Source organism: Carassius carassius, chromosome 15 (assembly GCF_963082965.1).
Source record: "Carassius carassius chromosome 15, fCarCar2.1, whole genome shotgun sequence".
NCBI lineage: Eukaryota > Metazoa > Chordata > Actinopteri > Cypriniformes > Cyprinidae > Carassius > Carassius carassius.
This window is the reverse complement of record NC_081769.1, coordinates 13202110-13216024: the sequence shown is the minus strand read 5'-3', so window position 1 is coordinate 13216024 and position 13915 is coordinate 13202110. Positions and strand designations below refer to the sequence as shown.

The 13915-nt window shown below is 36.7% G+C and overlaps 1 protein-coding gene across 1 annotated transcript in view; it reads right to left on the bottom strand.

The window, feature by feature from the left end:
* Nucleotides 1–455: 455 nt before the first annotated feature.
* The window catches only part of iffo1b (intermediate filament family orphan 1b), a 13475-nt gene continuing 15 nt past the window's right edge, over nucleotides 456–13915 (bottom strand). Inside the window, exons 1-9 of the mRNA XM_059567428.1 lie at nucleotides 12505–13915; nucleotides 8729–8789; nucleotides 8478–8573; nucleotides 5706–5846; nucleotides 4836–5023; nucleotides 4633–4753; nucleotides 2866–2955; nucleotides 2471–2601; nucleotides 456–1731 (exon numbers count right to left, since the gene is read on the bottom strand). The exon at nucleotides 12505–13915 is cut by the window's right edge and continues 15 nt beyond it. Of these exons, the coding sequence (XP_059423411.1) occupies nucleotides 1647–1731; nucleotides 2471–2601; nucleotides 2866–2955; nucleotides 4633–4753; nucleotides 4836–5023; nucleotides 5706–5846; nucleotides 8478–8573; nucleotides 8729–8789; nucleotides 12505–13487 (1896 nt within the window). The 5' untranslated portion in view covers nucleotides 13488–13915 and the 3' untranslated portion in view covers nucleotides 456–1646. The remainder of the gene's footprint in view (nucleotides 1732–2470; nucleotides 2602–2865; nucleotides 2956–4632; nucleotides 4754–4835; nucleotides 5024–5705; nucleotides 5847–8477; nucleotides 8574–8728; nucleotides 8790–12504) is intronic.

Sequence of the window (13915 nt, the reverse complement as noted above, 5' to 3'; positions counted from 1 at the left end):
GGTACAAAAGAACATTTTGTATTTATTCGTAAATTATTTCATGGGATTTTTAGGTCTCTAACAGGTCTAATGGAACAGATCAAACCCATGAAGATCTCACACTCAATAGTTTAACAACTCTTTTTTTTCAAAATGCATACAAAAAAATCAGTCTCCAAATATTTCCCCTTCCCACGTCAGAGTAAAAACAAAAGTCATTACGAGAAACAATGTCATTAAATATAAAGTCGCAATTGTGAGATATCAAATCAAAATTACAACAACTTAATTAAATAGTCACAATTACAATAAACAAAGTTGCAATTATAATGAAATCGCAATTATGAAAAACAAAGCCACAACTTTGAGATATGAAGTCAAAATCACAAGAAACAATGTCAAATCATGTAAGATATAAAGTCACTAGAAAATGATCAGAAGTTGTTAAGATCAGGATCAGGATCAGGAAACTCAGGATTACAAGAAACAATCACAATGATCTTTTTTAAACTCTTGAGGCAGAAAATGATTTCCATAAGATCATACGTTTGTCAAACATGTCTTGACTGGTAGGTTTAACCTATCAGGATCTCACTTTCTAAAGGTCCACTGGTAGACCTATCTATTGTAACACCATTTTCTCTAAAGGACTTCACTCATGTCACCTTAGTCTGGACTACAAGACTGATCCCAATGAAACCAACTGGTCAGACAAACAAACAGATTTGTGCATCGATCTCAGCCATCATTGGCACCAGCAAGGTCTACGAAACAGAACAATGCCAAAGGTGAACTTATTACATATACAGCATTTTCATGAAATTCACTTTTCTGAAATGAAATATAGACTCAATATCGCTGATCTCAAAGAAGCAAAAGGAGGGGAGAAGTAAAAAGGAAATAACAGAAGTTAACGCTCTGACATCTACTCTGAGCCATAACATCCTCAAATCTCACTCATCTGACCTCACCCATCACTCATGTTTTCCACCCGCAAAAGAGGAAGTCAAAGCGTTCATTATTCTAAGCACAAATACAACCGAGACTACCAAGCACATACCGTTAGAATGAAATGTCATATGTTTTGTGTGAATTTGAGCACAAAGATGGGGGATGTGCAGGCTACATTTACCTCAATGCTTCATTAGCATTAACAGCATAGTATTTACAACAGCTCAGACAGGAAGCACAACACACCTACTGACCCACGGCTTACATCGGCACGTAATGGTACATGCGGCAACTATAAGAGAGCAAATGTCCCCTTGGAGTCTCTAGGAAATGGAAACTTTGCGAAAACACTGTCAGTGATTCTCTACCTATTCTCTATTCAATTCTGAAAATACGATGACTCAGACATTTGGCCATCGGATCGGAAAACATGATCGATACCTGCCGGTGGATTGGCTCAATGAATGTTGTCAGGACTCTCGTCTTTTAAGATTATGTAGGTGTGAAAACAGTAAAGCTGCTCTGCACAACCATAGGGGAAAAATGTAACAGTATTTGTTCACTTTTGGGCACTGAGCACATACATTGTAATTCCATTTACTGCCACTAGAGGCAGTGACTGGATAGACTGCGAAAAACATGAGAAGTGCTGATGAAGGCAGCCATGAAGAGATGAGGGGCACTTTTTCTTCTTCCTACAAACAATGATGGCATCATTATCTTCCTCCTCCCTCGGTTTTATCCCTCTCTGTTTCTCCGTTTGCATCTGTACCACCTCCAGGTATAGAAGAAGTGGATTTACTGTATGGTGGCAAAAGAGACCAAGAGAAAAATCAACAAAATATAATTTTCCTATGCTTTAAGAAATAGTACAGTTATTATCTTTTTTTTACACCCCTAATTAACATACAAAAATATATCCATAATAACATGTTTATTATAAGCACGCTGCAGTTATGTCATTTGTCACTTCAAATTATCAACGTCTGATTGGCTGTCAATGTTTTTTTTTAATCAGCTGGGATTCCATTGATATCGTTCATCGGCAGCATTATCGTTATAGTTGTGATTAATATGATGAAAATAGTAGATGAATAGCACTGTAAAAATGTTTCAAGTGGAGTTATTTTTGCTGTACATTTCACAACACTTAAAGGGACAGTTCTCCTAAAAATCACATTTCTCTCTCTATTTATTTATTTCTTCTGGTGACCATTGACTTCCACTGTATGGGTAAAAAGTAAAAGTCGGGAACAACATCAGGGCACGTACATTTTAATTTCTAGGCGAACTATCACTTTAAGACATCTACACAGATGGGTAAAACAGGTTAAATGCTCGTTGCATGCTGTATTTGTCCAATCAATGTTGCTGACTTCATAAATATGCAAATAAAAATGTAAAACCATGGTTTACAAAGGTATAGTGTGAAATCTCAAAACCAGGACATGGTATGAACAAGATAACCCAGGGTTAAGAACAACCATGCTAACAGTTTTAAGTGTCAAAATCCAATATTTGTTTGTGGATGATTGCATACTTGTTTCCACTCTGAGTGATGAGTCTCCTGCAGGTTTCCATCTGCACATCCAGTCCTCTCTTCATACTGCACATCTCCATGTACTCATGAAGATGACGGTTCATGTCTGACTTTGCTGTGGCCAGTTCCATCTACAGACAAACATAATGCATAAAGACTGCAAGACTGCACTTAGCATCCAGTATAAATTACAAGAAAAGAGCAATACAATAACATGTACATAAAATATGGATTTATGACTGTGAGATAAAGTACTGTGCTGCATTCCTGACAGGATGTTTTACAAAAACTGTAGGGTTTATTTTGTGATAGTGATCAGCTGACTGTACATAATCAACAGAATGAAAAAAAATAATGAATGTAAAGTAAAATGCTGGTTAATGTAAACTTCTCACCTCTATCTGGTCTATAGTCTCCTGATATTCCTTCTCCCTGGACTTAAAAAGACATTCAGTGTCCTTAATCACCTTTTCCAAGCACTCCTCCTGCTCAGACGGATAGAAAGAGAGAGAAAGGCCACAGACACATTATCTCATGCTGAAGCATAAGCACTCACCAGCAGATCAGATTTTACCAGAGGGAAAATAAAATACTAGATTAATGACCCCGCTGATGGAAAACTCGAAACACTTTGAATCCTTTGAGCTTTCCATGAAACGCAACACACTTCCAGCCAACATCGCATTAACTAATGTCAGTAATGTTTAGCATCGAACCGCCCCCCAGCAAACTGAACTGAGTACCCTGACCTAAATATGAGCAGTATGTGTGTGTGTGTGTGTGTGTTGTGTCCTATGAGCGAACCCCATGACTGGATGACCAGAATCCTATTCTCCTTTACACTCTGAGCAAGCATGGAAATCTGAGTTTCATCCCGTGTCAAATTTTGTGAAGCTGTCCCTTCCTGGCTTCAGCTGCCAACCCTGAGAGATGAAGCAATACTCAGGGAGAGGGAGTGTCTGAGGAAATGTAATGGTCAGAGGAAGAATACATGGGAAAGATATGAATTATGATATAAAGCAGAGCATAATGCTGAAAGAGAGATGAGAAACGAAAGCAACTTTTAAAACAGAGAGAGTAACTACACACTACATAACTTGTTTTTATATAAAACAGAATAATTAAAAAATGAAAATGTTAATTTTGTTTTTATATAAATACAAATGTTTTTTTAGGTTTATGCTTAACAATACACATTGTATAAAAAGCTTAATTAATACGCTTTTAAGTTTATTTTTCTTTTGGCAAATGTTTTATAAAACTAGATTTCTCTCAAAAGGCTTATTTAATTTTGCATCTCGATTTATCTTGATATAAAGATTTTTATTTCATTCATACTTGAAAAAAAACAAGATATGAATGAATACATTTAGATGAATTCTAAAAAGTAAACATTAACAAAATCCAAGAATATTTAATAGGTGCACCAATAAGATTCTTGGGGCCGGTTTCACTAACAGCTTGCGCCAGCGCAGGGTTAAAAATAGTCCTATCGGGCTTTACTAAAGACATGCAGTGAAGAAATAGCGATGAAAAGGCATGGACACAGTTATTTGTGCGCCTGACCTAGCATTTTAATTTCACATTCAAAGAGGTTAGCCAATCATAGCGGAGGTCACTTGCATAAAAGTGTTACTGTAGCAAAAACAACCTGTTTCAATTTTAGTACTAGAAAATGTTCATTAAAATATTGATGTCACACTTTAGGAGAGACAATTGTTCCTATATGCAAAGTATGCACGCTCCGAAACACAATGAGCCCCCTTGCTCTCAAAGATGATTTAATTTTAGTTTCGTTAATGAATTTGGCCAGCAGTTATGGAAACCACTTATGTTATTTCTTTTAATGTGGCGCACTGTCGCCCTTTCTACTTAAAAATCTGTCAAATCATGAAACATGAATGTTGTACAGTGTCTTACCGCCCCGCTGACACAGATTTACATAGGGCCCCCAGAAGTCTAGGATATGCACTAAATTATAGTGCCAAACATTATAAACTGGGCAAAAAGTGTAAAACAAACAGATTATTCTATGATAGGGACCCATGAATGTACATAAACACTTACTAAAAAAGGAAGTAGTAAGAAATAACAAGAATAGTATTTCCACCACATAAAAACCACATATGAACCAGAATAGATCCAGAATGCAGTGCACTAACCTCCCCCTGACTGGTGTCTGCTGTTAAAGTGCATCCTGGGAAATCCTCCCACAGAAGGAGTGTTTCCTCTGTCTCTTCCCAAGCCAGAGAGTCACAGTCATCCTCAAACTCACACTCACGCCTGGCAAAGACACGGTTAATCATTACATTAGTTCTAATCAAACTGTAAAAAGAACAGTTGCGAAGCATTTTCAATGGCTCACAGTTGGGTCAACATTCTCTGCATCTCTTCATTGATCTGGAGAGTTGAAGGGGTGCACACTTCATCCTCTCGAGCACCACCTCCATTGCTCTCAGACGTGCTGACCGGCTCATCTGTCTCGCTGCCATTAGCAGGTTGTGAGGCTTGTTTACGGGCACGAGAGGTGATGGCGTTCTGAGGGCTGGGAACCTGAGATGGCAAGAGAAAGAGAGAGGGTTAGGCCAATTCATAGCCTTGACATTTCTGACCCAGCGTAGTACTGAAACAAACATGCAAAATGATTTATAGGTTGGACCGCTCCCCTCTTCTACCCATAATGCCTCTGACATTATAGCAGGCGTCAGCAGAAACTCACAGCAGCTGAGTCAGTGACATAGAGAGGGGGCTGGGGTGTTGTGTGAATAACAAGGGTGCAAGATAACACCGCAGAAGATCATTTTGGTTTGTTTTCCAGTAATAAGATTGAAACTGAAAACTATACTTTTATTTGAGAAGCATGAGGCATTAAATTGGTCTTATATTAAGCATCTATGAATAATTTTAATTATTTCGTTTTGTTAAAAAATAAAAATTATAAGGTAACGTCCTGGCATTGTGCCATTATTTATAGAGAGATTTAAGCCAATTAACATGGAGGATTGAAACCAGCATTAAAGGTGTTTCTTATTAAATTGTTATTAAAATGTTTATCGGAAAACATTCGGGGACTTCGTAATATTGTGTGATTCACAATGGTTTCAGCATTTAATAGTTATTTTGCATTCTCAAAGCCTCGCATCTTTCAAATATTATAACATTTTGTAGATTAAACATGCAGTAAAACAATAACAATCGAAAAATCGGAGGTGCAGAAGTGTGATTTTCTGAATACCTTAAAGATCTTGATTGGATCTTCAAAGTTTCTTTGTTGTGCAACATCACACAGGCGAGCCGTGATGTCAATGCGTCTGCAGATGTCCATGTCCACTTTCATGGCCTTCTCCTGGATCTTACTGTCCAGCTCTGACAGGTTCTGTACGTGAGCAGATTCGTGTGGGTTTATGTGTGTCATTAGAAGCAAGAGTAATTAGAAAACTAATAACTAACTTCTGAGTATTCTGTTTATCATTCAAGACACTGGAGATCCAGACGATATGAAACTGAAACCGCAGTGGCACATCTGTTGTGGCACACAATGAGGCAAACTGTGATGTCTGTATCGTTCCTTGGATTTGTGGTGAATAGCATGTGTGTATTAAACTCATTCACAAAACAAGCTATTTTTAACTCTTTGAACTCTGTGATCAATCATTTCTGGGAAAAGTAGTTGATACAAAGGAGGGTAATGTCTCATTTTCAGTTAATAAATTCCATGAAACACATTCAAAGATTTAAATAAAGTGCTAATTGCGGAAAGTATAGAGGTGGGAAATTCTACATGTACTTGGCACATGTGTTTGGGTGTGAGCATTTATGTGAACAAAGGCACATTCATTTCTCCAGAAAATGTGACGAGTGTCTGCTCTCGAAAAATGTGAGTGCTATGAATGCACATATTGTTCATGAGCTTGTCAGAAACAAACCTCTGAGTGTGTGTGATTGTTGATTTAAACTCTACACCAGCAATGCCATTCAATTAAACGGCCGCCATGAAAAACAGCTTAGACTCCATGCTAGTTTGTGCTGGTTTGAGCTGCTTTTAGTGCTGGTCAACCAATGTGATCTTGACACCCTTTACCTAGTACACATTACCATGCATTGCATGGAAAAGCACAAACAGCCCTTGTGAAAAAGAAGTGCACTTAAGCATACATTTAAAAAGATTACTTATTACAGAAATAATATAGCCTACTTTAAACAAATGCTTCTTAAGTATGAACTGAATGTTATGTTTCAGAAAACATGAAAATGCATTACATTTATATTAAATGCAATTAGATTTTTGAGTTCTTTTTAACCCATTTAAGTAGGACTTAAGTACATCTTTATATGTAATTTCATAATTATTTCTATCGCCTTTAAAATATAGTTAATGAGTACTACCCAATGTACTGAATGTACATGCATGTACATCAAGGAGTCAAAGGAGGCAGGGCCTCCTCAAAATATTTGTAGTACAAAAATTAACGCATATATTACAAAATATATAATTAGTTTGTAAATCACTTGTTTTTCTAAAGAAACTCTGTGCAACAGCAATTTGTCCTGCCTCCCCTGAGCTCATTGAGTTTTAACAGATCAACAAACAGTGGAGGGAGTTTGCTGGGGGTATCTGAGAATGAATGGGGGAAAGTCATGTGAGAGGATGCAATGCCTCGTGATATGACTGGTTATGTTTGGCTGTGACGGGTTTATGCGATAAATCCCGCCTCTTGTGTAGAGTAAACATTGAAAACATGATGTGTGGGAGTTTTAGTGAGTAATCAGTTTGGTAGTAAATCTCAGTGTCTGTGACCAATATTTGCCAAGCTTTGATGACTGAATCATTCAAAATGTGTTAAAAGTGAACTTTTAAAAAGAATAGCCGAACATAAGTTCACAAATAAAATACATGGTTTAAGTATTGTTAATTCAAACATTGTAAATGTAAAATACTTAGGAAACTAACTTGATGAGATTCATACTTGGCTTTAAGAAACAGAATATAGATTACATTGTTAATGTAAAAACATAAAATAGAATTATTCCGAATTAATTTTGTAACTTTTTACTTGTATTGTAGGTAATGTTTATTTAATCAAGAAAATGTGACCGAGACATGAATTTACACGGATTTACATTTGATAAAAAAAAGTCGCTGGGGTATATTTTTAGCAATCATCGGTCAAAATGATCGTTTTTTTTTTATGGCAAAAATCATTAGGATATTAAGTAAATATCATGTTCCATGAAGATATTTTGTAAGTATATCAAAACTTAATTTTTGATTAGTAATATGCATTGCTAAGAACCTCATTTGGACAACTTTAATGGCAATTTTCTCAGTATTTCGATTTTTTTGCACCTTCAAATTCCCGATCTTAGCCAAATATTGTCCGATCCTAACAAACCATACATCAATGGAAAGATTATTTATTCAGCTTTCAGATGATGTATAAATCTCAGTTTTGAAAAATTGCCACTTAAGACAGTTTTTTTGGTCCAGGGTTACATTAAAGGGATAGTTCACCCAAAAATGATGTTGGTAACCAAACAGTTGACAGTAGCAACTGCATTCAATAATATGGAAAGAAACACTATGGAAGATGTGGTTACCAACATTTTTTTTAAATATCTTCTCTTGTTTTATCTTGTTATTCTTTATTGCATGATAAAATATTATTAAAACGTAATAATTGTAAAAAATTCTCTTAATTATTGACTATTGAAAATCTCATGAAAGTGCACTCTTAAGTGGCGTTCTATTTCAGTAACATTATCTTATCTGTAAGTACAGGTTTTATATTAGTTATTTATATACGTTAAATATATCTGAAGTATAAGTGCACATTCAATTAAAGACAATTAAAGACACTTTTTGTTTTTTACACAGGGGCATGACATTAAGTTCAGGATAACATGAGGCTGAGTAATTGATAAAAAAATTTTAATTTTGGATGATAATTTCCTGTCCTGTATGCTGTGTTTGAGTGTACTGAGAGTGTATTTTGCTTCTCATACTCACATTACTCATGAGTCCTTTAAAGAGCACAAGTTCAGCTTTCAGCTGTTGCACCTTGAGGGCCAGCTCATCCTGACACACCTCACTCTCCTGTAGGTCCTACACAGATGCATATCCATAATTATTGTTAATAAACAATTACAACTCTATACAAACATATGGACATTATTCTAGAAAATTCCAACAGAAATTAAAATAAGTCGAGTGTTGTAGACAGCACTTGTTATAAGTGCACATGTAAAAGTGTTCCTCACCTCCTGTAGATCATTCATTCTCTGTTCCATGTCCATTCTCATGGTGTATTCCTCTTCCCATCTGAGAGCAGAAAGATAAAAGATGACTCAATGACTCAGTTTGTTTCTCACACAAAACTATAATTTGACAAGGCTTGGAATATAGTACACAAGTCATATGGCTCACATTTATTATACTTTTATGGGGATTTTACATTCTTATTTGAGAGTAAATGCTCCAGCCTCTATTCACTGTAATTGTTTGTAAAAGTGCAACCAATACATTCTTCAAAATTTCTCCTTTTATGCTCCACGTAAGAAAACGAGTAAACGCTAGCCAAAGTTTCACTTTTTTACAAACTAGCCTAATCTTTTAAGTCAGTGTCAATGAAACACAATTTAATGTTTGGACGATTTTGTAAAGCAGGAAGAAGCAACTGCAAAACACGTATTGGTCGTATTACAGAAGAAAACTGTGATCTTCATGTGTAAGTGTTTTTATTTCTCTGAGTATGCTAAAGCTCCACCTAAGTGCAATGACTGCATCCATTCAGTCCTTTTAACTGATCCATCAGCCCAGTCAGCCCTACAGTAATTTACTGCGTGGCTGTTCAACAGTAATATTGTCCAGTGCAGTAGTATAGTGCAATGAGGTGGAACCAAACAAGCCCTGTCCTTATGTAAAGCTATTTAACATTCAGAGCATTGCAGCAGCCTCTATATTTATTATACATCCTCACTTGACTGCAAGGTTAGTTTGAGGCCGTGCATTACTGCCAATCCAAGGTGCAAACATACAATTACAGAGAGGAGTGACAGATAACAGGAGCGAAGAGAGGAGAAGAAGACAGCGAGAGAGCGAGAGAGAGAGAGAGAGAGAGGTTGCTTCTCTGCAGCTTCTCAGAGTCCTTGTGTATGTACTGCAATGCAGATATAACAGATATATCACTGCTGCTGGATGCTGTGGCTGTAATGGAGCAGCCTAAATGAAACAAATGATACAAATGCCATCCCTGATGCTCTCCAGTTTGAATAGAAGCAAATCCCGGCATCCCTGTTTCAACATCTAGTGTAAATTCGTCTCTGAAGAGAGGAAGCTGTTATCGCAGCAGAGGATTAATACTGTTCGCCACACTTGTCAAATTAAACGTTTAAGAAGACAAAAGAGCATCAGAGAGGTTAGGTACTGATGATGAGTGAAGTGCAACAAAGCTGAATTTCAATGAAGCATTCAGTTTTTAGAAAAGGGTGTCTACATAATGTCGGCCTCATGGTGTACAAAAGTTCAAAATTATTACTTTTATTCGGCAAAACAATTGATCAGAGACAGTAAAGACATTTATAATGTCACATAGGATTTCGATTAGAAATAAATGCTGTCCTTTGAACTTTTAGTACTTATTAGTACCTATTAGTACTTTTTATTTTTCTATTGCACTTTACATTTATAGAATCCTGGGGGGAAAATATATCGCAAAGAAAAAAAATTATACAAAATAGAATTAAGCAGCACATTTTTAAACTCTAAAAATAATAAGACATGTTTCTTAAGCAACAAATCATATTACAGTGGACTGCTTTTTGAAGGAACATTAAAGATTTAAGTAATGGAAGCTGAAATTCAGCTTTACCATCCCTGGAAAAAATAAATGACATTTTAAAAATATATTCAAATGGACGACAGTGATGTTAAATTTTAATACTATTCTGCAATATTACAATAAAAATATTTACTGTAATTTTAATCATAAAATGCATCCTTGGTCATCTTGAAAGACTTATTTTAAAACATTGAATATATATATATATATATATATATATATATATACACACACACACATATATATTTATATTGTGTTCATTTAGTGAAAACATTTTTAACAAAATTATTTTAGTAGTTTAGTCAATTTTGAATCTGTGTGGTTGAAATTGTGGTTCTTTAAAAAAGCAAACAATTTTTTTTATTTTTTTGCTATATCATAGCTAGATAGAAAAACCCTTTCGAGGATGAAACAGCAAGAGAACGCTTACTAAATAAGGAAGCCAAAACAGAAAATAAAGTCTGAGAAGAGCTGAAAGCAGAGCAAATGGTGCAGGAGTCAGATGGAGAGATGCATGATAACATCTGTTATGAAGCAGAAGGGTTTAAGACAGAGAACCCAAATGACTTTTCTGCTGCTTTTCAATAGTGTTTTTTACCTGTCCTGATGAGTTAACAGACAGTAATGAGTTTGCGAACTGACGGTCCGCTCAGCCCTAAATAAAGCTGGTGGAATGTGGAATGTGAGGCGCTCTGGCTGCTGCAGGTCTGGACAGAAAGAGCTGAGACTGAATACCACCATTTATGAGAAACACGACCTTTATTTCCCCTCCAGCTTGGTGATATTAATAAAAGCCTTGGGTTTGTGTTACTGTAAGTGCTTCTGTCTCCACCCTTCCTAAAAACCTCCTCAGATCCCCTTCACAGTTTAACTAAGAGCACATTTATCCCATACATTTTGCAATACTCCATGCAATAACCTCAGCTTGATTCAAATAACTAAAGCAGCCGTTAGAAATATATAAACCCTACTTAATGTCTCTGCACACGATTAACAGCAGATGAGGAAACTATTTATGCTCTATTTTATCCCACAAAAGCTGCAAGTCACAGCTCATTCTCTCTTTTTTTAAACACATTCCACTCTCTTGAACACCTGCAGGGTCAATATATATTGATATATATATACATATATATATATATAATGGGGTTAAAAAATGATTTAAAGAGCAGCTTCAATGGACACAAGAACATCTGGTATTTTATGGGGTTTTTTAAGAGTTCACATGATCATTGTGACAAATGTGCTTATTAGTAACCTAGACATAAACATTATTATTATTACTGTTATTATATTATTATTAGTAGTAGTAGTAGTAGTATCATAATCATTATTATTACTATTATTATTATTAACTATAATTATTGTTCATTTACATTACTATTATTTTTCCCCCCACAATTCTAAAACATTATTTTCTTTTCCATGTTTGAATTAAAAGATGCATGTCGTATTTTCAATGTTTAGTTGTTCAGCTATTACTTACTAACCCCTTATTCTTTGCATTTACAGTGCTGTTTAAAAGTTTGGAATAATTAGTACAGATTAAATAAGTTTAACATATTTATATTGTTTTTGAAGCATTTATTTGATCAAAAATACATTAATATTGAGAAATTACAATTTATAATTATTGTATAGATTGATTTTCAGAAGCAATTACTGCAGTTTCCATTGTCACATGATCATTTTATAAAACATTCTGATAACTTTTGAACAGTATCTAACACTTACTAAATGCTAATCTTCAAAAACACTAATAATTCAATAACACTATTAAATGATATCTTTAGCAAATCTGAAAATGATCATCCATTTTTCATATTGTACATGTTAATGTTGTGATGCCTAAATTCACTTCACAATATTTTAGTTTTTGGTGTTTAATTTTCTATATATATATATAATATATATATACCAAATTAATATTGTCTAGTTATAAGTTTTCAGCAACAACATCAAACTATTATCAGCTAGAATTTGAACATCCCTAATTATATCAAATAATAACAAGAAACGCACAAAACAGTTTCTAGATCTCAGGAGGTCATACCAGCTGGTGGCAATCATGTCTCAAATCCATCATGATTCTTGAAATGCTCCTGAAAAGCAGGATGCTTTGCAGCAGAGACCTGTTATTAGGGCCAAAAACAGAAACCTCTTTCTCATTTAGCCATACAAAGCATCTATGTTCACCTTCGCTTATACTCATCCCGCTCCCTTTTGATTTTGGCCAGGACGTTGTAAAGTGCTCTGATCTCTGGGGTGATGGTGTCTATCTGGACACCCACGCCATCCGGGTGGACCCATGACACTCCAGGACTGGTGACCCGAGTCTCTGAACCGCTTCCCAGTTTACGGGTCTGATTGTAGGACCAGATAGTTCCCGGCAGGAAGCGAGGTGGAAGGTTGGGAGACGTCCCGGTGCCAACGCTGCTCACATGCAGAGCATTATTGGAGTTGTTGGTGTTGGCCGAGGCGGGTTCGGTGGTGGGTGTTGCAAGACTTACCGTGATGGCTGGGTTTCTATTAGTGTTTGGGTCAGTTGTGCTCTCACCGTCAGCTTTATTTGGCTCAAGCTTGAGGACGGTCGTAAGAGAAGGCATTAACAATGTAGTGGGTCGTTTAGCAGAGTTATTGGTGTTTTGAAAGGACAAAGACCCAGGCCGGACAGCGAGAGGCCCAATTAACCCAGTCTGCACACCAATCTCTTTGGTGTTTCTGTTCTCCGTGCATCCACCCGTATTATTGCTGTCTAAAGCCTGCTGAAGCTGTAACTCCAGTATCTTATTGCGTCTCTCCAGTTCATGCACTTTAGCCAGAAAGCATCGGAACCGCAGATTGAGGGTCTTCAGGACGCTTATATTGGATCCCAGGTCGTTCCTCAGTGCCATGGCTGTAGGTGGAGGAGGTTGGGACCAGTGGAGCGATGGACTGAAGTGCAGATAAGAGGATGCTGTAAGGTCAAATGCGGTTTGTGTTCCAGGATGTTCTCCGAGGAAAAACGAGGATGGATCAGGAACTCCGAGGACAGCAGCCTCGGGGAGCAAACCGGATGGAGAATCGGGATGACCGGGGCCTTCTGGATTCTGGTGCTGTTGGTGCTGCTGCTGATGATGCTGATGGAGAGGAGAATTCATGCTACGGAGCGGAAAACTGAAGCGCTGCAGATCGGGCATGAACACCAGCTATGTCTGACTTACAAAATAATTAACGGCTTGATTTCAGTGGTGGTGTTTGGCGACCCAAAGACACGGCGATGTCCACGTTTAACTCTAAAGCCTTATGTAACGAGTTAAGAGTATTACAGCGTGCGCGTAAATGCTGAGTAAGACGCTGATGGAGACTGCAGCAACCGAATCGCAAAATATGTACTAACTACAAAAGCATGCAAAACCCTTAGTCAAACAAGCAAAGGATATTATAACTACTAACGTCAGCTAAATACATTTAAAATAGGTCCAAACGAACGTCTTGTTTCTCCTCTGGCTGCAAACCTGAACACACTTGCGCTGTCGAGTCTCTCTGTCGAGTCTCTCTGCAGCGCTCCGGTGAGGACACTACCGTAACATCAGCAGTAGCTCTCAGCTCGTGTCTGGTACTCGAA